Source organism: Drosophila takahashii, chromosome 2R (assembly GCF_030179915.1).
Source record: "Drosophila takahashii strain IR98-3 E-12201 chromosome 2R, DtakHiC1v2, whole genome shotgun sequence".
Classification (NCBI taxonomy): domain Eukaryota; kingdom Metazoa; phylum Arthropoda; class Insecta; order Diptera; family Drosophilidae; genus Drosophila; species Drosophila takahashii.
The window spans coordinates 900,685-926,137 of NC_091679.1; the positions used below are offsets into that span (position 1 = coordinate 900,685).

At 36.2% G+C, this 25,453-nt stretch overlaps 1 protein-coding gene across 8 annotated transcripts in view; it reads left to right on the top strand.

Moving 5' to 3' along the window:
* rl (Mitogen-activated protein kinase rl) overlaps positions 1–25,453 on the top strand; it is a 222,494-nt gene that overhangs the window by 165,850 nt on the left and 31,191 nt on the right. For 6 of the 8 annotated variants that reach the window (XM_070212627.1, XM_070212626.1, XM_070212625.1 and 3 more), the window contains one exon: positions 9,865–10,035. The exons of the other annotated variants lie outside the window; for them this stretch is intronic. In XM_070212627.1, the coding sequence (XP_070068728.1) occupies positions 9,865–10,020 (156 nt within the window). In that variant the 3' untranslated portion in view covers positions 10,021–10,035. Of the gene's footprint in view, positions 1–9,864; positions 10,036–25,453 lie in introns of those variants that run through there. 8 annotated transcript variants of the gene reach the window in all.

A 25,453-nucleotide genomic window follows, 5' to 3' on the forward strand; every position in this document is an offset into this window, starting at 1 on the left:
TACAAAGCAATTTTAGAATTATCTTGATTTCCTATGTACAATTTATGCACATATCACAGCAGGCCTATACTTTCCCTTTCTAGAGAAAACCCATTTTTTTGACTTTTATTTAACAGTAGTCTTATAGAAACCCTTTTAGGTGACTGTTAATTTAAAAGGGTCTCACCGAGTGGTTATTGAAAGACCGATTGCTTTGTTCAGTTGAGCCGAACGGTGGGACCGAAACCGACAAGCAAAACGAAAAAAGGGTTCCGCTCAGAGAGAGAGGTTGTGCGCAACATTTTTTTCGGTTTTGTCGACAGTTATATGCAAGCTCTGCAAAATATAAACAAACTAATAAAAAAACAATGTCGGCAGAAAGAAAGTTTCGCGGTAAAAATTATACCTATGAACAGGAGAAAATTTTTGTAGAACCGGTGTCTTCGGAATCGCTTCCGGGAGATTGCATTTTTACATGCGTGCAATGTGCGTGCAAAATTAAAAACATTTTCTTGAAGATCTTCAATACGCGGGTAATTCATAAATTATTTTGAAAAAGACACTATAGCAAAAGAAACTTCCTTAACAACTCGACTGGCTGTGGCCACTCTAACGCCACAAAAATCGCCTACAGTTATAAGAAAACTGCCGCTTGCGTAGAATCTAAGAGTTATTAGAGGCTTAACCCATGACTATATTATCGTTCCCCTGTAATAATGGTTTTTAATTATATGGAATTAGTTAAATCAAATAAATGCACTTACTTCTTTACTTTCGATTCAAGTCGCAAAACAATTTTTTGTAAAACAAATAGCACTGCTTTTTCGCAAGCGAACCTTTTTAACAAATTCTTCATCACTGTAATGTTCGAAGTAATTTCTTTGGTCTTGATATCTGCGCCGATAGGTTCGCACTTAGGACAATTCGACGATATCCTACAGAGTTTGAAGATAAATCTCTCGGGAATTCATTTGAAAATAAATTGGATGACTTTAACAATTTTGATTTTTATTTAACTGTAAATTGAATCACCTGTTTTCGAATGAAGAGTGGAACAAGATTGACAACGCTCAAATATCTGGCAACACTTGCGCACAATCCAACCGCACAAATTTGGCACAATGGATGAACTACCGAGACAAAATTTATCGCTAACTGCGCTAACATAAGGACGAGTAAACCATTTGTTGTTTACCGAGAAAACGGCCCTTAGGGTGGTTAGAGTATCCGACTCACAATCTCTGGGTCGTGAGTTCATCTTCGGCTTTTGCAGATGATGGATTTCCTTTTTTCTTTTGGGTAAATGTCGATTTTAAGGCCTAGTACTCACTTCAATCAAAAAGACAACGAAACGAAAATTTCTATACAAAAATGACAGGCGGAAAACTTCGTGATCAAAAATTTGTATGGAGATTTTCATTTCGTAGGCTTTTCGATTGAAGTGAGTACTAGGCATAAGTCTATAGATTTTCCTATACGAAAACCATTATTCTGTGGCCTACTGGTTAGAGTGCTTGACTCCGAAGATTGCGGGCTCGATTCGATTCCCAGCGGAGACAAAAAACCTGATTTGCCAGTTAAGTATCTGTGAAGTGTAAGTGTCTATAATTAACTTCCATAGAAATTAATATAACAAATTAATTTAAAAATAAAAATAGTTAAAACAAGAGAGATTGATGTCCCGACTAGGGAGATGGATATATCACATTTGTTTGATTGCGCAAAACTTTTTAATAAATTGTCCGATTTAAAAAATGTTTCCTACATTTCGATAGGTATAAATATACACAACAAAATTGCATATATACTTCTCGGAAATCTTTTAAGATATGGGCGCAGGACACATTTTAAAATCGTTAAAATCGTAAATCGATTGTGGGCGTTAGAGGGGGCGTGCCGCTCGGCTGAAATAAACTTGCGCTGCGTAGGAAGCCAAAAAATATGTGTGGAAAATCTCAACCTTTTAGCTTTTGTAGTTTCCGAAATCTCGGCGTTCATTTTTTTTTTTCGATATGCTCAACAAAAAGTTTATTGGAGGGTGTTATGTGGAACTCAATTCACTTTCACCCATGGTAAAAATAACAAAAGTAGTGAATAAAAAAAAAAGAGTTGCAGACTATGCGTCTAAGTCTGGAATGAGTCTTCCACAAGCGTGCCGTCCAAGTATCCAATTGTCTGATGGGTGCAATCTCTTTAGTCTTCTTCTGTTCATAGGTCTGGAAAGTCTGAAAGCAAGTCTGTTTGAGTGGGAGACGAGTCTTGATCTGTATCGAATGGTCCTATTGGTGATAGATTTACAAACAGGATTAATTTTGAGATCTCGAAAAATAGTAGTGTTTCTTGTATAGTATGGGGCGTTTATCATATGTCTTAAAATTTTGGATTGGCAGGCGTTCATACGAACAGACGGACGGACAGACGGACGGACAGACGGACATGGTTATATCGACTCCGCTAGTGACCCTGATCAAGAATATATATACTTTATGGGATCGGAAATGCTTCCTTCTAGCTGTTACATACTTTTGCACGATTACAATATACCCTTTTACTCTACTAGTAACGGGTATAAAAATAAATTTAAAAAAAACCAACAATTTTTTTCGGGTAAAATACTATTTTGTAGGTCATCTATTATTTTATAGGTAATTACTCTTTTTTGGGGCATTTTCTATTTTTTTTTTGGTTGGGGCAGTTTTTACTATTAAATAGTTGATTTTACATCGTTTTTTTTGTGTACCTCAAGTTATTAGGTCCGCAACTGTTTTAATGCTGACGATGTTAAATTGTGTTTCTCCATGTCATTGCCGGATTCTTGCTTTCGTCTTTAATTACATCTTGACTATTTACAGACTTGGTGCAAACTCAATAATTGATATCTTAACTTTTGTAAATGTAATGTTATGACTTTTTATTGTTGTAATCCAATGTAATGACAATGTCCTTTAACGTATTTCTACTGTACAAGACGTGGGAGTTTCATTTGAGCATAAACTTTGTTTTAATGATCACATACCACTAATTTATAATAAAGCCTTTTAGCCTTTACGAAGCGTTGCTCAGAGGAGTTTGAAGACCCTTATACAACCAAGCTTTTATAGGTATATGTATCTCTTGTTCTTGTTATATGTATCTCTTGTTCGGCCATCGTTAGAGTATTGTTCATGGTCACCGCAAACGCTAACACTAACCAAAATATGTTGGAGTGTAATTTTCATACACAAATTAATAAATGGTGATGTCGACTCCTCCTTTCTCCCAAGTTCCCTAAACTGGAATGTACCATGCAGGACAATTCGCCGGTTTCGGCCCCTGTCTTTGCCATTGTGCAGGTAAAATTTTGCCCTTAATGACCCTTTTCGTGTTCTTTGTGATAAATATAATTGATATCAGTCATGTCTTGTTATATGGAGTCTCTTCAGTGTCTTATAACACAGGCCTACAGTGTTTTTGGTGCAGCCCTATCGGCATTAAATTGTGTTAATATCAGTGTTGGGAAAGGTACTGTGTTTTTTTACCTAGGTAAGGTAAAAGGTATTGTCAAAAATAAATACCTAGGTAAGGTAAAGGTACTTAAATTTCCCAGTACCTAGGTAAAGGTAAAAGGTATTTATAAGGTATTTTTTATTTTTTATAATTTTTTTTGTTTTGTTCAATGTAATCATTTAAACTTAAAATAAGACTAGTTTTCAGTTTTTAGTCGTCTTAATCAAACAATATCTTTTCATTTCATTTAAATTTAAATGTTTTAATTTTGTGCATATATTTTTAAACCACGCGGCATGAATAATTTTATGCACGTATCACTTCATTAATGTATTTATGAAACCCTCATGTACATATTTGGCGCGCAAAAATTCCGTATGTAGAAACATTGACTATATATTGTGCATATGCATGTATATGCCGTTTGTTTACGTACATACGGCATTTTTGCGCGCCAAATACACTTTGGTTTCATAAATAAATTGATGTAGTGATGGGAACATACATACGTGCACAAAATTATATAAAAAAAACTGCGATTAGTTTTAACTTCACAAAACAAACAATAGAACGGCTGAATTATTAATGCTGCGTTCCGACTTTTACAATTCTGAAACGAAACGATACAATGAAACGATACTACAGTGTCGCAGTCAGATTTGGCTATTTTAAATCAGAGCAATGTTTAATACCTATGTAAGTACCTTAATAATTCCAAAGGTATATAAAAATAAATACCTAGGTAAGGTAAAAGGTACTCAATTATTTGTATACCTAGGTAAGGTAAAAGTATCTAGGTATGTCCCAACACTGGTTAATATAGACGGATATAAGCATATCTGCATACTTAGTTTTTGAGTTTAACGGGTGGTATTCGTGCAATCGCGGTTTGAAAAAGTAGCAACATTTAATTTTTTGATTTAAAATATCTTCGGGGTCTGTGCTCAGTTGTAACAAAACTTAAAATTGTGGGGGGAGATTTTTTTTAGGCATATTAACCCCTTAAAAATATACGGCTCTGATCTAGTTTTCACTTCCGAAAGATTCACACGGAATCGAATTTCTCAGACCTGTTCCAGGACTCACATCCGAAAGAAATGCACGGATTCAAAAATCCCTCTTTGTTACTCTGTTAACTTTTGAAAAACTCACACGGAAACTTTCCGCCAAGCATTTGACAGGCGGACTTAAATCCGCCAGCATGAAATCAAATTCACTTCCGAGTAAAAACTGGAACAGGCCGGATAATTATTCTATGTTCGGCGCCTATTGCTAACCAAATTAAAAGCCACATTTTTACGAATGTGTCAGATATTTATGTAAAATGGGATTTAAAAACAAGAGGGAACGTCATAGTCGGGTGCCCCGACTATCAGATACCCGTTACAGGTAAAGGGAGTGCGAGGGAGATGGAGATAGAGATAGAAAACGTTGATCACGCATAACTTTTTAACGAATGGTCCGATTTGAAAAAATTCTTCTACATTTCGATAGGTATTGATAAACACAATAAAACTGCATTTTTACTTTTCCAAAATATTAAAATTTTTAAAATCGTATATAAGCGATTGTGGGCGTTAAAGGGGGCGTTGCACCATTTTGAAACAAACTTGCGCTGCGTAGGAACTCCTAAAATCTGCATGCAAAATGCCAATCTTCTAGCTGTTATAGTTTCTGAGATCTCAGCGTTCATACAGACAGACAGACGGACAGACGGACAGACGGACAGACAGACGGACAGACGGACAGACGGACATGGCTAGATCGACTCGGCTAGGGATCCTGATCAAGAATATATATACTTTATGGGGTCGGAAACGCTTCCTTCTCCCTGTTACATACTTTTGCACGAATACAATATACCCTTTTACTCTACGAGTAACGGGTATAATAATTGTTACTTTTCCCGTTCTTAAGGAAAAAATTCTATAAATTTCATTCTTTGACGTACAATGGTCTTATTTGTCTTAAAAGTTCGGATCAGCGGTCGGCAGCGCCCTATTAAGTGAGCATAGGGTTTTGTTCTGCCGGCGCGCTGCTCGCACACGTATAACGTAGAACAGCGCTCTGCACACACACATCGATGAGCTGCCCAGTGCAAATTACTCACACAAATATAAAACAAAATGTCAACGTATGTGTGTGCCGACCGCTGCTCTAGATGCCTGTAAAATATTTTAGGGCACATATTTTTCTTTGTATTTTTTTAAGCCTGTTCACCGCATCAAGTTGGTTGGGAACAGAGGTGAACAAATTACTTCAATGACTCATAGGCTTTGATTAAATCAAATTAGGATGGAACCTTAAATGCAATTATGTAAAAGGGCATCTAAGCAATTTTTTGGTATAGGTTTTATTATAATTGACTACAGACCCTCAAAGATATCATAAATCAAAACATTAAATGTTGCTATTTTTTTCCAACCGCGATTGCCCGAATACCACCCGTTAAACGCAAAAACTAAGTATGCAGATATGCTTATTTACGTCTATATTAACATATTTTAATGCCAATAGGCCTGCACCTTTAAATAAAGTCCATTTTGTTGACCTGTGTGAGTTATTATTGTTATTGTCTTTATATTTGTAAATCAATCGATGTGAGCAGGGACATATCGGTGAAAAATTACCCTTTTGTGGTTTGGTGCTATTGTTGAAAAAAAAATGTATATTAAAATTGTTTAAAAAGCAGTTCATTCCCTGCAGGAAACGGAATCAGTTTTGGTCCTGTAAAATACTAGTTGGGACAGGAAGGTTAACTAGTTCAAGTTATGTCCATTCCCTTGTAACGAACTGGTCCATTTTTCAGGGTAGGGGGGGTAACTTTGCGATTTTTTCTATAAAAACTGGTTGGATGGATTTAATTCAAACCAATTGTTTATTATAAAGTGTCATTTAAATAACATCCACTAATTTTTATAGCCGATACTATCGGCTAATATATCGGTGGCAAAGCGATTGCTGGAACACTATTAATACGGGAAATGATAATTAAATGGAATTAAAACAAACTTACTTTTTTTGAGGCAAGTCGCCCTCTCTAGGACTTGAACCCGGGACCTTTGGATTTGTAGACACACTAACTGATTAAACCATACACGCATCACATTTTGTAATGCCCTAAAAAGGTTTATGAATTTAAGTGTGACATAGTTCAAAAACAGTGATTTTTCACATATATTTTGCCTAAGACAGATTAAACTAAGTTTAAAATAAAACTAAACCATCACCTAGCAAACAAAAGACAAAAAAAAAATAATTTACAAAGACTGGGGATTGAACCGATAACCTATTCAGTTTGATTGGTTTTGTGTTAAACTTCCCAAGACATTTACACCCTAGGAGGCTACGAGGCTAAGACTGTCTTATCGGCCGGTAAGGTGATGGACACCATTTTTTGGGACTCACAAGGGTTGATCTACATCGACTACCTGTAAGAAGGGAAAATCGGCAAAATTAAATATTTTGTTGGTCTTCAATCTTCGTGGTATTTAGCTAAAACATCATGAGGTGAAAATAGTAGAAAGTACTTTATGATGAGTTATCATTAATAACACATGGTCTTTACTTTATTTTTTATGACTTCTGCAGATTGGTTGCGCTCATGGTCAAATCTGTAAGCAAGAGCTCGATGAGGGCGGCAAAAATGTTAAAATTTTTAAGGAATAATGGAATTGTAGAAGTCAAGGAAGAACAAGAGATGCTCCGACTATCAGATACCTGTTACTTAGCTAAAGGGCGTCATAAAAATTTGATCGGGCATAACTTTTTAACGAATAGTCTGATTTAAAAAATTTCTACATTTCGATAGGTATGAGTATACACAACAAAATTGAATTTATACTTCTCTGAATTCTTTAAAGAATAAGATTCAAAATCACTATGGACGGCAGTCCATGTAGTGACGAAGCGCACCAGGAGAGTGTGCGAAGACTACTACTACCGCAAAATTGAAAATCTGCTGTGATAGTCCGATCGTAATGAGTAATACACCAATCGAAAGGTATTGCAAAAACTTAAAGGATTGCATACCAAGACTTTAAGGGCCGGTTTCTCGAGTGCCGGCTAACATTTCTCGAACAGATAAAGTCCCTGCTAAGGCATTTTGGCTTTCTCGAGCATCAATGTGAGAGCTAACTTTGACAGGGACTCGGAGTCCCTGTTAAGCGTTTTCGACTCGATAGAATGACAGCTGATTTCCCAGAGCCAACTAAGAAGAAGAAACGAAATCACAGCTGACTTTTCCTTTGAATTATACCCAAACAGCTGATGAAATAATCGAAGCACGCCATTTTTTGCGCTCTACAGCACAATTCTGTGCGTTAACAGCACTCTGTAATTGTTTCTCGTTCAGATAAATTAAAGCAATCGAGAAAGCGGAATTGCTTTTACGAACAGTTTATCTGGTATTTAAGTTTTTCGAACAGATAGCTATCAGGGACTTTGACAGGGACTCGAGAAACCGGCCCTAAGAAAATCAATTGGCTTGGGAGAGAGAGCGGTGAAAGTAAAAAAGTGAAAATTTCGAAATTTGGAGCTGTTGGGGCCGGTAGGGATAAATGCCCCCTCGCAATGTTTTAGTTGTATTCCTTTTGAAAATACCCGTCGAATGAGGGGTCATTTGTCAAAATCCGACGCTCCGTTCAAAAGTTATAGCCAAAATAAGATTTTCTTTGTCTTCCCAAAATGAGTCTTCTCAGTTTGTCAATTTGTCCAAAACATGTTTTTTAAGTTTTGAAAATTTGATATGACGTTCATCACATCGATATGAAAAACTTTTGTTCTACCACTTTTGGAAAAACTCGCTAGTTTAGCGGGAAAACAGCTATAAATAGCTAAAATTCGGAAAGCCGTAACTTCTATACTACTAAAGCTACAGACTTGTGCTGCATCTCGTTTAAAAGGTATTTTTAAATGCTATAAACGCCTTCTATATGCAATTTGTGTAAATCTAATAGTTAAAAAAATATGAACAAAAGACAATTTTTTAAAACTTTTTTTTTACCTTTTTTTTATTTTTCTCAAAAACGGCTCTAACGATTTTCTTTAAACCCTTAAACTGTATAGCCCTTGAGATTCCTTAAATTTTGGTATATAACACATTACTGTAAAAAGTCACGTTTAAAAGTTATTTTTATACGAAAATAGCCACTTTTGCCAGCTCGAACAACTAAAGCTTCCTGAGTATTGAATTTTGTGTGAGGGTATCCGAACTGTATTTTAGGGTCATGGAATCAGTAAATTTGCACTTAAGAGTTCCATATAGGAATCTTTTGTTCTACGACTTTTGGAAAAAGCCGCTACTTTAGCGGGAAAAAGCTAAAAATGACTAAATTTCGTTAGTTTGTAAGTTCTACACTACTAAAGGTACAGACATGTGCCATACCTCGTTTAAAAGGTATTTTGAAATACTTAAACGCCTTTTTAACTTAATTTGTTTAAATACAATGGCTTACAAATTATGATTGACCAATTTAAATTTAAATGTTTATATTAGCACCTATGAGAGCAAAAGTAAACAAACAAAAACTTCTGATATCAAATAAAAACACCTCTAAACGAGGTAAAAAACTAGTGACGATCGCACCTTCAACGTACAAAAGTTCTGATATCAACTTTTGTGACGAAAAATGATTTTAGATGCGACTAAATAAGTACGTTACCTAAAATTTATTCATTCGGCACGCTACAACAAAAAACTTTCGTGTAGATATTAAATATTTGCTAAAGCGGGCCGAACGAGTAAATTTTAGATAGCGTACTTATTTAGTCGCATCTAAAATCATTTTTCGTCACAAAAGTTGATATCAGAACTTTTGTACGTTGAAGGTGCGATCGTCACTAGTTTTTTACCTCGTTTAGAGGTGTTTTTATTTGATTAAATTTAGAGGGGGCGTGAACGGGTAAAAAATACAAGTAACGGATATAAAAACAATAAACTTACAAAAATGTAGACCTCCGAGTCAAAGACCTATAACCTTATTTAACAGCGAAAGTACGTTTCGTTCTGTTTTATCCCGGTACTAGGGCTATACTAGTTTAAAAAGTATATTAACATTTTGCAACGATTCTCGAAGTCTTTGCAATTGACATTAAAATGATGTGGGAAAAAAGTATAGCTATTCCGATGGCTCTTTATTTATGGCTGCTATGTCTAACCAAACTTTTACTATTCGTGCCCCCTTCTTCCCTACAATTATACAAATATAAGTTTTAATATTTCAGAGCTGTACGCTCTGAATGGGGGTACAATAGATCTGAACAGGTCGCGGTACACTTACTTTGATTTAATTTAAAATTAATTTAAAACAAATAAATTTAATATCCTGATGAAGTAAGACTATCGGCCCTGTTCTAGTTTTTACTTCCGAAAGATTCACACGGAATCGAATTTTCCAGACCTGTTCCATGACTCACTTCCGAAAGAACTGCACGGATTCAAATATCCCTTGTTGTTACTCTGTTAACTTCCGAAAAATTCACAAGGAAACCATGCGCCAAGCATTTGAGAGGCGGACTTTCCGCCAGCATGAAATGAAATTCACTTCCGAGTGAAAACTGGAACAGGCTGGTATGTCTTTTTGAGTAACATCGGTCACTTTGTTACTTAGGAACTAAAGGAACCATTTCATTTAAAAATACAATAATTATTTTGACATTTAGAAACTTACAGAAAATTACATAAATGCTTAAATAATAGGGAAAGAAAGAGGAAAATTTAAAAAGAAAGAAGAAAATTGAAAACTAATAAAATTAGCTACTGCCCTTCAATGAGGTCATTTCAATAGCGAACGGCCTGAATAAAAAGTGCTTTTCAGTCATCGCACGTTTTAATTTTTTACAGACAATGTTGTCTGTTCTGGCCGAGGAAGCTAATTGCAATTGTTTAGGTAGGTATTTTGTCTCTTTTCTAAGTAAGAATTTATACAGAAATAGCAAGGTTTTTACCTTAATCCGCGACTCAAAGCTTAAATCGAAAATTTTATTTACATGACTTGTAATGTGATTCCTACGGTCTAAAATTAATAAAAATCGTTTAATTGAATTGAAGTTGCCTTCAATTTTGAACAATATTGGGATCGCCACTAGCATCCTGATATTTTGCGGAATTAGTTCTTGGGTTAAAGATAATTGCCTCAGTATGCCGCACGCTTTGAGTGAAGTTTTCATCCCAAGTTAAAGTGGAGTTAAATTCTATTCCTAGGTTTGTGGATCGCTCAACAAAGTCTATTTCAACATTTTTTACCTGGATCTTCGGAAGGGAGCTGAAATTAATCGAATTTTTGTATATTAATAGGCATTTGGATTTGGCAATCTATATCAATATTTGTCTTGATTAAAAAACGGTCAGTAGCAAATTCCACCCAGAACGGATTGACCTAAAAATCTAGAAAAATCACAGTAATTACTAAAATAATTAGGAGCCGCGTAAGGGGTACTTTTTAGAACAAACAAGAAAGGAAGCTACCTTCGGCCAGCCGAAGCTTATATACCCTTGTAGATAAAAGAATACTCACTCGGTGCAGTTCCAGGGATTCCAGATTCAGCGTTTCGATTTATTTCAATTTTGTTTTTAAGTAGTCAAGAATCAAAACGCCTACTTCCTACAAAGTTACAATGAATTTTCTTATATTTGTTTGGGACCCTTAAGATATAGTGGTCCGATCCGGCTGGCTCCGACATATGTACTACCTGCAATAGAAAGAAGGCTTTCGGGAAAGTTTCATCGCGATAGCTTTAAAACTGAGAGACTAGTTCGCATAGAAACGGACAGACGGACAGACGGACAGACGGACAGACGGACAGACGGACAGACGGACAGACGGACATGGCTAGATAGACTCGGCTATTGGTGCTGATCAAGAATATATATACTTTATGTGGTCGGAAACGTCTCCTTCACTGCGTTGCAAACATCTGACTGAAATTATAATACCCTCTACAAGGGTATAAAAACGACCCCAAAGTGCCCCAAAATTCGATTTGTTTTTTTTTTAATTCTTTCTTTAGCCATTTCTCTGTTATAAATGTTGTTAAAATGGTTTAAAAATGTGATGTTCATAAGCTTATGGCATACCCGCAAATAACTGCATTTAAATTTCTTGGAGATTCAGCATCCTTAACCAAGTCCCCAATATTTTCAAATTTGGCTAACCTGATGTGACGTCACGCGTCCCCATATGTTTGTATGTATGTTCTGCTGGCGCATGTATGTATGTACATATGTATGTCCTGCTGTCGCAATTTAAGTGTGACCGCGCAAGGGGAAAATGAAAATACCACAGCCAAAAAAAATCGATTATATCGCAAATCTTTTCTTTTGCGCCTTTTTCTTAAGTAAACGTTAAATTTTAAAATATCGGTAGACCTTACAGAAATCCCATTAAGCTGAATTTTACAGTCGAAATTTTCCTTAAAATTGCTTCTGTTTTTATACCCGTTACTCGTAGAGTAAAAGGGTATATTGTATTCGTGCAAAAGTATGTAACAGCTAGAAGGAAGCGTTTCCGACCCTATAAAGTATATATATTCTTGATCAGGGTCACTAGCCGAGTCGATCTAGCCATGTCCGTCTGTCCGTCTGTCTGTCCGTCTCTCCGTCTGTCCGTCTGTCCGTCTGTATGAACGCTGAGATCTCGGAAAACTACAAAAGCTAGAAGGTTAAGATTTCCCACACATATTCTTTGGCTTCCTACGCAGCGCAAGTTTATTTTAGCCGAGCGCCACGCCCCCTCTAACGCCCACAATCGCCCACTAACGATTTTAAAATGGGTCCCGCGCCCACATCTTTAAAGATTTCCGAGAAGTATAAATGCAATTTTGTTGTGTTGTGTATCGAAATGTGAAAGACATTTTTCAAATCGGACCATTCATTAAAAAGTTATACGCAATCAAAATTTATATATCTATCTCCCTCGCACTCCCTTTAGCTGAGTTACGATTATAGTCGGGACACCAACCCGAGTACAGCGTTCGCTTTAGCTGAGTGACGGGTATTAAATAGTCGGGACACCAACCCGACTATAGAGTTCTCTCTTGTTTTAAAATGCAAAAGCCCGATAAGCAAACTATTTATTAGTTTTCAAATGTTGAGTTATCGACAAACTTTGGATTTGTAAAAAACAAAAACAAACAATGATTTGCTCTGCTATGTAGGGGAGAGTGGGGGAATTTCGTCAGCATTTTTTCAAAGCTATTTTTTGTCCATCTTGAGACACGTTATCATATTTCTATTTTTATTGTTGAATGCGGTTAGCACCAAGCTTTAAAATGTGACATTCCCCTATTTTTTTAATTACCTTGGTGATTTATAAAAAAATAAAATGTAAAACCAATATACTGGGGCAATCTTGCCACACAGGGGGGGCACACCACCGGGGCAATTTCGTCACCTGAAAAATGTAGGGAGTTTAACGCCTGTAAATATGCTACACTGATCAAGCGTACCATTTTTGTTGATGTCCTATATTTGTTGCTGCTGCTGGTAGTCTGTTGGTTAGCCAGCTCGTCAAATATAAAAATATGTATTTAAAATAGGTGCGAATTTACCCTTAGCGTAGGGTGGCGAAATTTCCCCAGACAGTACTTTTTTAGAAATAATTATTTTTCTTCTGAAATTAGGCGCGAAGTTAAAAATCACTGACGCAGAAATGCACATTATAGCACTGTGTATTATATAAAAAATCGTGTATCTTATTCCTTTTGAATTGTGGCATACAGAAACAATTTCGTCGAGAACTAAATGTAGCTTTTGAACTGTTAAAACACATTTAATATTATAGCTTAATTATCTTGGCCTTCTGTGCAAAACAAATGCATTGGTTGTGTCTGGCCGTCTTGGAGGACTAAAACAAAAAAATTATGTATTTTTACGACTTATGGATTCCGAGATATTGCAGGTGACGAAATTGCCCCTGTGACGAAATTCCCCCACTCTCCCCTACACACACACGCACAAAATAAATATATCAAAAAAGTGCGTATTTTACACACACAGCCATTAGATACATATGTATATGCGTGTGTACGTTTGTGTGTGCATTGCAGGTGACTAAGGAATTGAGATTCGCTCAAATTCAAATTCTAGATAATACTGATATCCTTTTGCTAAAAGAATATTTCATTTACATTTCCACAACATACTTACATAAGACATTTTGTAACCGATTTTTGTGAACTAAAATTCAAATCGCATTGATAATATTAAAAGAACATTAAATATTCAAACCAATTGATTCTCTTGCTCTTTATTACACGTGCTCATATTGTTTAAACAAATTCAACTGTTTAAACAATTTGATTCACGGCTTCCCCGCCCACCTGCCTTCCCTATTATTAATATAATTCTAATCAAGGTGAAAAATTAATGTGAAAACAAAAAAACCTGAAACAAAATATAAATGATAAAATGCAGTAATTTGGAATTGCCTTTCTTGATGTCTTTTCTTAAATTAGTCAAATAAATAAAGCAAAACATTGCTCCGCATATTTGTTTCCCTTATAATAGTTGTGTACTGTGGATACCTTCCAAAAACCCCCCGGTAGCAAATTCGCCAAGAGTATTTGGTTTGTACTTACCCATGTGCATAAAATTAGCTTTGCTACATTCTTAGGTAACTAATTAATTATCAAGAATTAAAATCTTTACAAAGAGTAAACATAACTCGGTTTAAATAGTTTCAAAATTGCATCTTTAAAAAACAAAAAATAGAAATAGAAAATAGAAATAGAAAATGTAGAACGAGGTAGCAAGGCCAATATCAACAGGATTTGTTTTAAGGGACCGATAGCGTTCTCTCTTGTTTTTAAAATAAGAATTGGAGACATTAATTTTTTTTAACTGTCGAAGGATAAACATCCCATCACATTTTGAAGCGGTTGTAACATTTCAAGGCGAACTTAAATTAAAAATATTTCCTCAAATTTTTTAAATCTTAATCAAAATTAATATATTGGTTGTTGGAGAGCTATGTAAAACTTTTAGCAATTTTTTTTAAGAAAACAAGTTTTTTTTCCAGAGGTAAACGCTAATCGATTTGGAATTGAATTACATACTTAACGCGGCGTGATAATCCATATTTTGGCAGTTTTTTGCTTTGTTTTCGATAAAGTACTGCTTTGAAATTCATATTTTTGCACTCTTAATTCATACAAAAAAATGCATAAATTTATCTGGGTAAGAGCGGGACAGCAATAGTCAAAACTCTCCGAAATTTAAAAAGAGTTTAATATTTTTAACATGTAAATTTAATCAAATTCGTATCCTATCTATTTTTTTCTTAAATAAATTTTTTTTCAAATAATATTTCTAGGCTTTAATGGCAATGGATTGGGAATTTAATTACATGCTCAACGCAGTATGACATTCTATATTTAAATAATATGTTTTGGACAAAGTACTAATGTTTTGAATGAAATTAGTGTAATAATCAAAGCATGCAAATAACTGTTAACCGTTTTTTTCCTTACGCTCTACTCCCGAGAACAACCGAAAAATAGCATGCCCCTCGTTCTCTCTCTGGCAGCACACTTCGTTTCCTTTCGTTTTGGTTTTCGGTTGAGCCTTTTACGTTGAGCTGTTCGTGAGACGCTCTGTTACGAACCTCGTTCAATGAGAGATACGAATGTCGCTCGCACAGGGAGACTTATGAAAAGACCGATTGACTGAAAAAGTCATCGCAAAAAGTCTTTTCACTAATACAACTATGCAATGTATTCCCTTTGAAAGTACGTGCGAGTGAAAGGGAGAGCAATATCGCCCAAGCACGTTAACGTTAACACATGCGCAAAAGACTTTTTGAAACGTCGTTCAGGAGCAATCAGTCTGTAAGCGAGCCGAGCAAAAGAAAGCCGAAAAAACTGCTCGTCACCTGAGTGCGAGCAAAATTTCTGTACGAACAATTCAATCGGTTGCTCTCTGATTGTTTGCTTAAAGTCTCAGAGAAAAACAGTTATTTGGGGACCGCACGAATCGGTCAACAGTTATTTGCGAGCTATGGTAATAATAATATGTTTTGGACAAAATACTAATGTTTTGAATGAAATTAGTGTAAGGATTTGTGTCGAAAAAGGAATCTGTTTGTTTCTGTTATGTCCATCTGCTAACTTATGCAAACAATCCATAATAATTTCAAAAAGATTTAAAAAAGACATATGTTTTTTTTTAAGTAGTTTTCAAAGGACAAAATATTTTTGTTTTTACGGATATCAAGGGAAAAAGTTCTGATAAAATCTTTTCTCGGTTTATAGAATAAAAATTAGGAATTTTTTAAATTTAAAATAAGTACCAAAGATAGAGCAATGCTTAATTTTCAATTTTAATTTCCGCAGGCGAAGCTGCGGGCTACAGACCCTGCTAGTTATTTATATGTTTAATCTCATTGTACCTAATTCTGATACACTCATCTGCATAAAGGTGCACATGACACATAGAAATACATTTAGGAAGGGCTCATTCCAAGTGAAACGTGACAGGCCAATTTGGATAAAATCTCAAAATCAATCGAAACTTTTTTTTTCGATAGAGGATTGAAATATAAGGATCGTTTTTTTTTTATTCCCCTGCAGAGGGTATTATAATTTCAGTCAGATGTTTGCAACGCAGTTAACTTCCTTTCTTATTTTTATACCCGTTACTCGTAGAGTAAGAGCAAAGAGTATACATACATAGAGAGGACATCCCATATAAAAAAGTCTGTCGTATGGCGGGTTCTAGCGGTGGAACCCGCAGTTTAACCTTAGAATTCGATTCTACTTGGAATCTAGTCGGCCGCGGCACTACTTGCCATTTGGCCCAGTGGATAAGACATCTGACTACCAATCTAAGCGGTACGGGGATCAAATCCCGTTGTAGAATTTCAATTTCTTGCGGGTTTTTTTTTTTTTTTTTTTTTAAGAGTATTTTGTTGGCATTAAAAAACAAACTAGCTTTTCGATTTTTTCTATAAAAACTGGTAAGATGGATTTAATTCAAACCTTTTGTATATTATTGAGTGTCATTTAAATAACATTGAATAATTTCTTTACCACCGCCAAAAATGATTGGATTTCCATTTTTACATTTGTTTTTACATTTCGCTTAAGAATTAAAAAAAACCCGGCCCTGGAAAGCCCGTTCTTTACTTTTTTAATTTCAAGAAATTTTTTTTGATTTTTCAAAGTCAAGAATGCGATTTCAGCTAAAAAATTTGACTTTGGGCTTAACAAAAAAATATTTAAAGTTTAAAAAAAAAACGATTCCCTGGGGGCGGGTTTTTTTATGCAGAAAAATATGCGACAAATTTAAAAACGATCGATGAGCCGTTTAGAAATGCCGATAAACACGGACTTTTAAAAACGTGGTTTCGAGAAAAACATGTCACATGTAAAACACGTATAGAGCACTTTAAAAAGACGTTTTGCGGTGTTCACTGTATCTCCACCAAAAATTGACGAATTTCCATTCTTCTTTTACATTTCGTTAAAGAATAGAAAAAACCCGCCCCCTGGGGAGTTTTATTTTTTATTTTTTTACTTTAAATATTTTATTACGCCGTGCAAAATCAAAAAGAAAAATTTTACTAGTACTAATTACATCCTAACTTCCAAAGTTCTTTTAGATTGACTTAAAACTTTTTTGTATAATCTTAAGATGTAAGGCTTAGTACTCAACCCAACAAAAAGTCGTCCAAAACAAAAAACTTCATATGAAAATCAACGTCAAAAAATTTTGTTTCATATGAAGTTTTTGTTTTAGACGACTTTTTGTTGGGTTGAGTACTAGCCCTTAATCTACAAGAAAAAAATATAAAAAAATTGGATTTCTTTTTTTGCAAGACCCTACCATTAATTATTGTTTAGCTTTTAACTAAAATAATAAAAAAACAAGGGAGAACGCTATAGTCGGGCTGGTGTCCCGACTATTTAATACCCGTCACTCAGCTAAAGGGAGTGCGAACGCTGTACTCGGGTTCGTGTCCCGACTATAATCGTAGCTAAGCTAAAGGGAGTGCGAGGGAGATAGATATATGCAGATATTTTTATTGCGTATAACTTTTTAATGAATGGTCCGACTTGAAAAATGTCTTCTACATTTCGATAGGTATAAATATACACAACAAAATTGCATTTATACTTCTCGAAATTCTTTAAAGATGTGGGCGCAGGACACATTTTAAAATCGTTAGTGGGCGATTGTGGGCGTTAGAGGGGGCGTGGCGCTCGGCTGAAATAAACTTGCGCTGCGTAGGAGGGCCCAGAATATGTGTGGAAAATCTCAACCTTCTAGCTTTTGTAGTTTCCGAGATCTCAGCGTTCATACAGACGGACAGACGGATAGACGGACATGGCTAGTTCGACTTGGCTAGTGACCCTGATCAAGAATATATATACTTTATAGGGTCGGAAACGCTTCCTTCTACCTGTTACATACTTTTGCACGAATCTAATATACCCTTTTACTCTACGAGTAACGGGTATAAATATATATATATTTCGAGACATCAAAAAAAGAAAAAAAAATATATTAGAAAACGTCTGACCCTTGCGGGGATCGAACTCGCATCAACATCGCTGATCAACGCTTTAACCAGCACGACCATTGACCGAGTTGAAAATGTTGGACAGAAAAGCCTTTTCGACTTTTAAATGTTGTTGGCCCTCGATTATCAAAATGACAAAAATGAAATTTTGTCGAAAATGTGTTGCCACGTTCTCGCACACATACACACAAAGCCCACTTACACTTATGCATTGTGTACTCAATAAACGAATTCTAAAAATAGAACAAGCTCTTTCCCCCTTTTCCCCTTGCCGACAACAGTTTGAACAGAACGTCAGAGTTATGCCCTCTCTGTATAATGTATACGCTTTGGTAAAAGGGTATATTGTATTCGTGCAAAAGTATGTAACACCTAGAAGGAAGCGTTTCCGACCCCATAAAGTATATATATTCTTGATCAGGGTCACTAGCCGAGTCGATCTAGCCATGTCCGTTTGTCCGTCTGTATGAACGCTGAGATCGGGACACCAACCCGACTATAGCGTTCTCTCTTGTTTTTTAAACTCCTACCGTTTTTATTTATTTTTAAAAAATCTTTTTGTAAATTAGCTCCGTTTTTTCAGCTAAGCAGCACTTGAGACTCGTTTGAGTTATTTTAATATTTGGTATGCAACTTTGTGGGATATCTTAATATCTTTCAGAAAAATATTTTAACATTTTTTAAAATTTTTTTTCAAATAAATGGTAAGAGTTTAAAAAAAATTAAAAACCGATCCTTATAATTCAATCCTCTATCGAATCGATTGATTCTGAGATTTGACCCAAATTGGCCTGTCACTGTGACCCCCTGTGGGAAGGGTAGAAAATATGACTTAAGCGACCCGGATACCACGGCTTTCGCTCTTTCAGTGAACGGTCGTGTTTTTGTCTTGCGCTCCGAATTTTTGTTCTTTTTGTCCATAAACCATCGTGGTTTAATTCAAAATACCTTACATTTATATAGCTTTTTATGTCCCTAACAACATCCGTTCGCTTCGCGAGATCATAGTGATTGTTTTGTGTTTAAATTAACAAAATTAGTTTGCACGCCCAGTTTCTGTGCAGTGTTTGTTGTTATTCTTTTATCTAATTGCACTCTCCCTTTCTACCAAACGCTGTTTGGAGCGGTAAGAATCTATACGGTAGTTACCCGCTTTCCCGCACTCCCGAATAAAACGTTGTTGTTGGCACAGCTAAAACTAACGCTCTCCCGCTTACTCACTCCCGCTCACTCTCTCCCGCTCTCTTTCTCTCGTAGCTTTTTCTCTTTGCACTGTGGTTCGGAATATTGCGATAATGGCTGTCTGTTGTTCTAAGAAATGCAAGTCGTTGATTTTGGCTGGACAACAGAGTCTTCCTTGCCATTCGTGCGATAGTATTTTTCATGCAAAATGCTTTGGCTATTCGGGCCTGGTTCGCGTTGCAATCGACATGAGAAGTGGCTTGCGCTATTAAGCACTGTAACGGAATTACTTCGAAACAGCCGTAGAAATACGGATCTGCTTGTGGTGCTTAAGCAGTGTTGGGACATACCTAGATACTTTTACCTAGGTACGTACCTAGGTACAATTTAGTGGTACCTTTTACCTTACCTAGGTATAAAAATAATTGAGTACCTTTTACCTTACCTAGATACAGATTTTTATATACCTTTGGAATTATTAAGGTACTTACATAGGTATTAAACATTGCTATGATTTAAAATAGCCAAGTCTGACTGCGACACTGTAGTATCGTTTCATTGTATCGTTTCGTTTCGAAATAGTAATAGTCGGAACGGAGCATTAAAAGTCATTGGAATTCAGCCGTTCTATTGTTTGTTTTGTGAAGTTAAAACTAATCGCAGTTTTATTTTATTTAATTTTGTGCACGTATGTATGTTCCCATCACTACATCAATTTGTTTATGAAACCAAAGTGTATTTGGCGCGCAAAAATGCCGTATGTACGTAAACAAACGGCACAATATATAGTCAATGTTTCTACATACGGAATTTTGCGCGCCAAATATGTACATGAGGGTTTCATAAATACATTAATGAAGTGATACGTGCATACAATTATTCATGCCGCGTGTTTTAAAAATATATGCACAAAATTATAACATTTAAATTTAAATGAAATGAAAAGATATTGTTTGATTAAGACGACTAAAAACTGAAAACTAGTCTTTTTTTAAGTGTAAATGATTACATTGAACAAAACAAAAAAAATTATAAAAAAATAAAAAAACAATATATTTACCTTTTACCTTTACCTAGGTACTGGGAAATTTAAGTACCTTTACCTTACCTAGGTATTTATTTTTGCCCAATACCTTTTACCTTACCTAGGTAAAACAAGAGGGAACGTTATAGTCGGATGCCCCGACTATCAGATACCCGTTACTCAGGTAAAGGGAGTGCGAGGGAGATGGAGATAGAGATAGAAAACGTTGATCACGCATAACTTTTTAACGAATGGTCCGATTTGAAAAATTTCTTCTACATTTCGATAGGTATTGATAAACACAATAAAACTGCATTTTTACTTTTCCAAAATATTAAAATTTTTAAAATCGTATATAAGCGATGGTGGGCGTTAGAGGGGGCGTGGCACCATTTTGAAACAAACTTGCGCTGCGTAGGAATTCCTAGAATCTGCATGCAAAATGCCAATCTTCTAGCTTCTATAGTTTCCGAGATCTCAGCGTTCATACGGACAGACGGACAGACAGACAGACGGACAGACGGACAGACGGACATGGCTAGATCGACTCGGCTAGTGATCCTGATCAAGAATATATATACTTTATGGGGTCGGAAACGCTTCCTTCTACCTGTTACATACTTTTGCACGAATACAATATACCCTTTTACTCTACGAGTAACGGGTATAAAAACACAGTACCTTTCCCAACACTGTGCTTAAGTCGCAGCTCACTAGCCGTATGCTATCGGAGCCCGATTCTCCTAAGCGTAAAAAAATCGCGGTCGATAGACAACCCACGGTAGTCGCTAGTGAAACTCACTTTGGCGATCCTGCAGCAGCACAGCAGTCGATCTCAGCTGCCGCACAAATGGGTACTCAGGTCGAAAACTAAAGAAGATTCGCTTTCCGAATGTAAAGGACTTGAGATTATGCCGCATGAGACACCCGAAAAATCTGTTGAAAAAAATACAGAAATGATTCCAACGCAGCATGTTGACTTAACGTCTGGAGTACCGACTGTAACTGTTAGCGCAGCCATTAATGCTGTAGTACCAAAATGCGTGGTACCTTAAAGGGTCACCTGTGAGCCGTAGCGGAAACAAATTTTTGTTTCTCGGCTGAATCATTACGGCTTATATCCGTAACAAAGTTCAGATTGATGATCTCAAGGTTGAACAATTTAATTTTCCATATACTAGGGAAGAATCATCAATTGAGATCGGTGTTCCCTCTGCTCATTTTGAAACGATGTGCTTAGCCAATTTTTGGCCTGAAGTCATTTTTGTTAAAGAGTGCGAATCTAGAAAAAAGAAAATTCGTTTAAAGGAAGTTGGAAATCAAAAAACTAGATATTTTCCTTTTGCTTTCCGATCAGAATACAAGAGGCTTACAAAGCAAGTTGACCTTATTGTATATTGATAGTTTTTCATTGTCTTCCCATCTTATTCCAGTCCACGTCCGGTGTACCACAAGGAAGTCATCATGGTCCGCTCCTGTGTACATTATTTATTAGTGACCTTCCTCTAGTCCTAACGAACTCACGTGTACTTATGTACGCAGATGACGTTAAGTTGTGCCTGCAATTTAATGATCCCACACAAAGTTTAGCTTTACAATCCGATCTCATTAGTCCAACCAATTATTTAGTACTGCGCTTCAGTTTGGAGTCCCCAATATGGGGTGCATATAGACCGGAATGAGTCTGTGCAAAAAAACTTCTTAATATTTGCCTTACGGGGACTTAACTGGGATACAAGTCTAATACTATCATCCTACTTTAGTGGACTACTTCTAATTAACTTACCACCGTTAGTTAACCGTAAAACTATGCTTGGTATTACGTTTATTAGGAATCCTATTCATGATGATGTGGAGAGTCCCAAGTTGCTGGGTCGCCTGCATTTTTATGTGCCAAATAGATTCACAAAAAACTATATTCGTTTAGTTTTAAATCATTGTATCTCTAATTATGCAATGCATGAACCTTATAGAGTACTCTGCAATGACTATAATAGACTACATCACCTACATATCTACTACCGCCGCACTGCGAATTGATTTTCTTAATGTCTTGGTATGCAATCCTTTAAGTTTTTGTGATATCTTTCGATTGGTGTATTACTCATTACGATCGGACCATCACAGCAGATTTTCATTTCTTCCTGTATATATAGTAGACGCCTTCGCACACTCTCCTGGTACGCTTCGTCACTACGTGGACTGCTTGTAGGGGAGAGTGGGATAACTGGGGCAATTTCGTCACCTGCAATATCTCGGAATCCATAAGTCTTAAAAATATTTAATTTTTTTGTTTTACTTCTTCAAGACAGCATGACACAACCAATGCATTTTTTTGCACAGAAGGCCAAGATAATTAAGCTATAATATTAAATATGTTTTAATAGTTCAAAAGCTACATTTAGTTCTCGACGAAATTTTTTCTGTATGCCACAATTGAAAAGGGATAAGGTACAGGTTTTTTTATATAATACACAGTGCTATAATGTGCATTTCTGCGTTAGTGATTTTTAACTTCGCGCCTAATTTCGGAAGAAAAATAATTTTTATTTAAAAAGTACTGTGTGGGGAAATTTTGCCACTCTATGCTTACGGTAAATGCGCACCTATTTTAAATACATATTTTTTATTTGACGAGCTGGCTAACGAACAGACTACCGGCAGCAGCACCAAATATAGGACGTCAACAAAAATGGTACGCTTGATCAGTGTAGCATATTTACAGGCGTAAAATTCCCTACATTTTTCAGGTGACGAAATTGCTCCAGTGGTGTGGAGATTGACCCAGTATATTTTATTTATTTATTTAAAGTTAGCAAATATCTGCCAACATAAACATAGTACCCTACTCACATCAAGTGGGAGGGGCATGGACAGGTAAGTTAGGATGTTTGTTACAATTAAATTAACAGAGCATTCCGAAAATATCAAAAAATACAGTTCATTATATTGCGAACATAAAACGCGAAATGGATCGTGTAACTTAAAGTTCGTTTTACAAATATCGAGAGCAATTGGTCGAAAGTGCCGAGTAGACCTTACAGCAATGGAGAAACGAATTTGACCAAGAAGGTAGCTTGAATTTACAAGTCCAGTAATTAATTTGTGCAGGAACATAACACCATAAAAGGTCCGACGATCTTTGAGGGAGTGTCGATGAGTTTCCCAGTTTAAACCACGTAGAGCAAACAAAAGGAACTGTTTCTGTACCTATTCGATAAGGTCCTGATAAATGGTATATTGGGGTGACCAAACAGACGAGCAGTATTCAAGAATTGGACGCACCAAGGAAATGTATAAATGTTTTGTGGAGTAGGGGTCCCCAAATAACACTCCAAGGTCTGTAACGGAATTCGACCCAATAGAATATGTAGTGAGGAGAAGCTTCTTCCGATAAAAGGACATAAAGTTACATTTAGAGTTGTTCAAAAACAACAAATTCTGGATGCACCAAGAATCCAGATTGTTCAGAACGGCAAATAGAGTTTTACGTTGTCAGCATACATCATAACATGACCAGAGAGAACAACTTGTGGCAAGTCATTTATGAAAATTCCAAACAGTAAGGGTCCTAGGTGGCTCCCTTGCGGAACACCAGAGGTCACGTGAACAAGGTTTGAGACTGTGCTTTTAAAAGCAATTCTTTGAGTTCGGTTCGTCAGGTAGGCTGAGATCCACTCAGTCAACGTGATCGGGAATCCTAATAGTATTAGTTTTTTCAATAATTACTGATGGTTCACGGAATCGAAAACTTTACTGAAGTCCGTAAAAATAATCTGAAAATTTGATTATCATTTTTAAAAGTGCTTCTGAAGACTGAAGTAAACTCAAGAAGATTTGTAGTCGTTGATCTTCGTTTCATAAAGCCATGCTGAGTTAGGGACATTACTGAGCTGCATTGGTGCTGTAGCTGAGCGGTAATAAGCTGTTCGAAAAACTTGGGGATCGCGCTTAGTTTTGCAATACCACGGTAGTTTTTAATGTCCGACTTGCTTCCCTTTTTATGAAGTGGAATGATAAAGGATTCCTTCCAAACTTCAGGGAAAAATGAATAAAGGAGGGATATCTGAAAAAGTTAGATAGCGGTTTGCACAACGCATCGGCACATTTTTTTTAAGATATAGCTCGGTACAAGATCAGGGCCAGAAGAGAAAGACGTCTTGATTGTTTGCAAATTTTGTAAAACATCGTCCTCACTAATTAGGGGTGTGAAAAAGCAGTTGGAGTGAGGAAGAGGATATGGGTAGGAAGAGGTGTTATCGTAACTAAAAGAAGAGAAATGAGGAAACGAACATATCGAAGGCGGAATATAGTAACCCATAAAACTGTTCTACAATATGTGAGGGATTATCATTTGAATCCATAAAAGACCAATCGAGTTCGGATAAATGCCTATTCATTTCAGCAAAATTAGCTCTTCGAAAACGGCGAAAAGTTGCTGGTTCGATTTCGGGACATGACAGTAAAGGAGCTGATGCTTCTAAAGTAACCTCACGTATAGGATGATACGCATCTTCAGGATTGGAGAGAGGGCTAATTCGAGTTACATATGCGTTTGCGAACTCCGAGGCAAAAATAAGGTCTAAAACTTTGCTAGAGCAGTTCATGACTGAGTTCAGTTGACCTAATGAAAGATCAATAAGACCGTGTACAAACTCATGCGCTGTGGTAGGAACAAGAGCACTTGAATCAGTTGAGGGCATCCAAGAAATGGCGGGTAGATTAAAGTCACCCATAACAATAAGATGATCGTTATCGCCAAGGGTAGTATGAATACTCTGTATTTGTTTCAAATGTTGGAGGTAGAGGCTAATATCAGACCGGGTAGGAATGTTAATCCGAACAGCAACAAACTCTAATGTACTATCCGTACCAATTATCGGAATACGTTGAGAGACAAGATTGGACTTGACGGCAATGAGAATACCACCGCCAAGACGCACAGAGCGTTCACATCTATAGATAACATAATTACCAGCAAATATTTCGCAGTCAGACACAGAAGAATTAAGCCACGTTTCGGTAAAAGCAATCACATTGGCATTAAAGGACACACTGTTCACGTTCAGTTTACTAAGTTTGCCCAATAAACTGCGAACGTTTTGGTAGTGTAGAGAAAAATAATTATCTAGTTTTTTGAAGCATTGGTTGAAGGAATCTGAGGCCCGTGAACTCGAGGATTGAGCTTGTTTACATATTCGTGAACAATAGGGCGGTCCAAAAAATGAAATTCTTCAAAACAATTTTTTTTCGAGATTTAGAG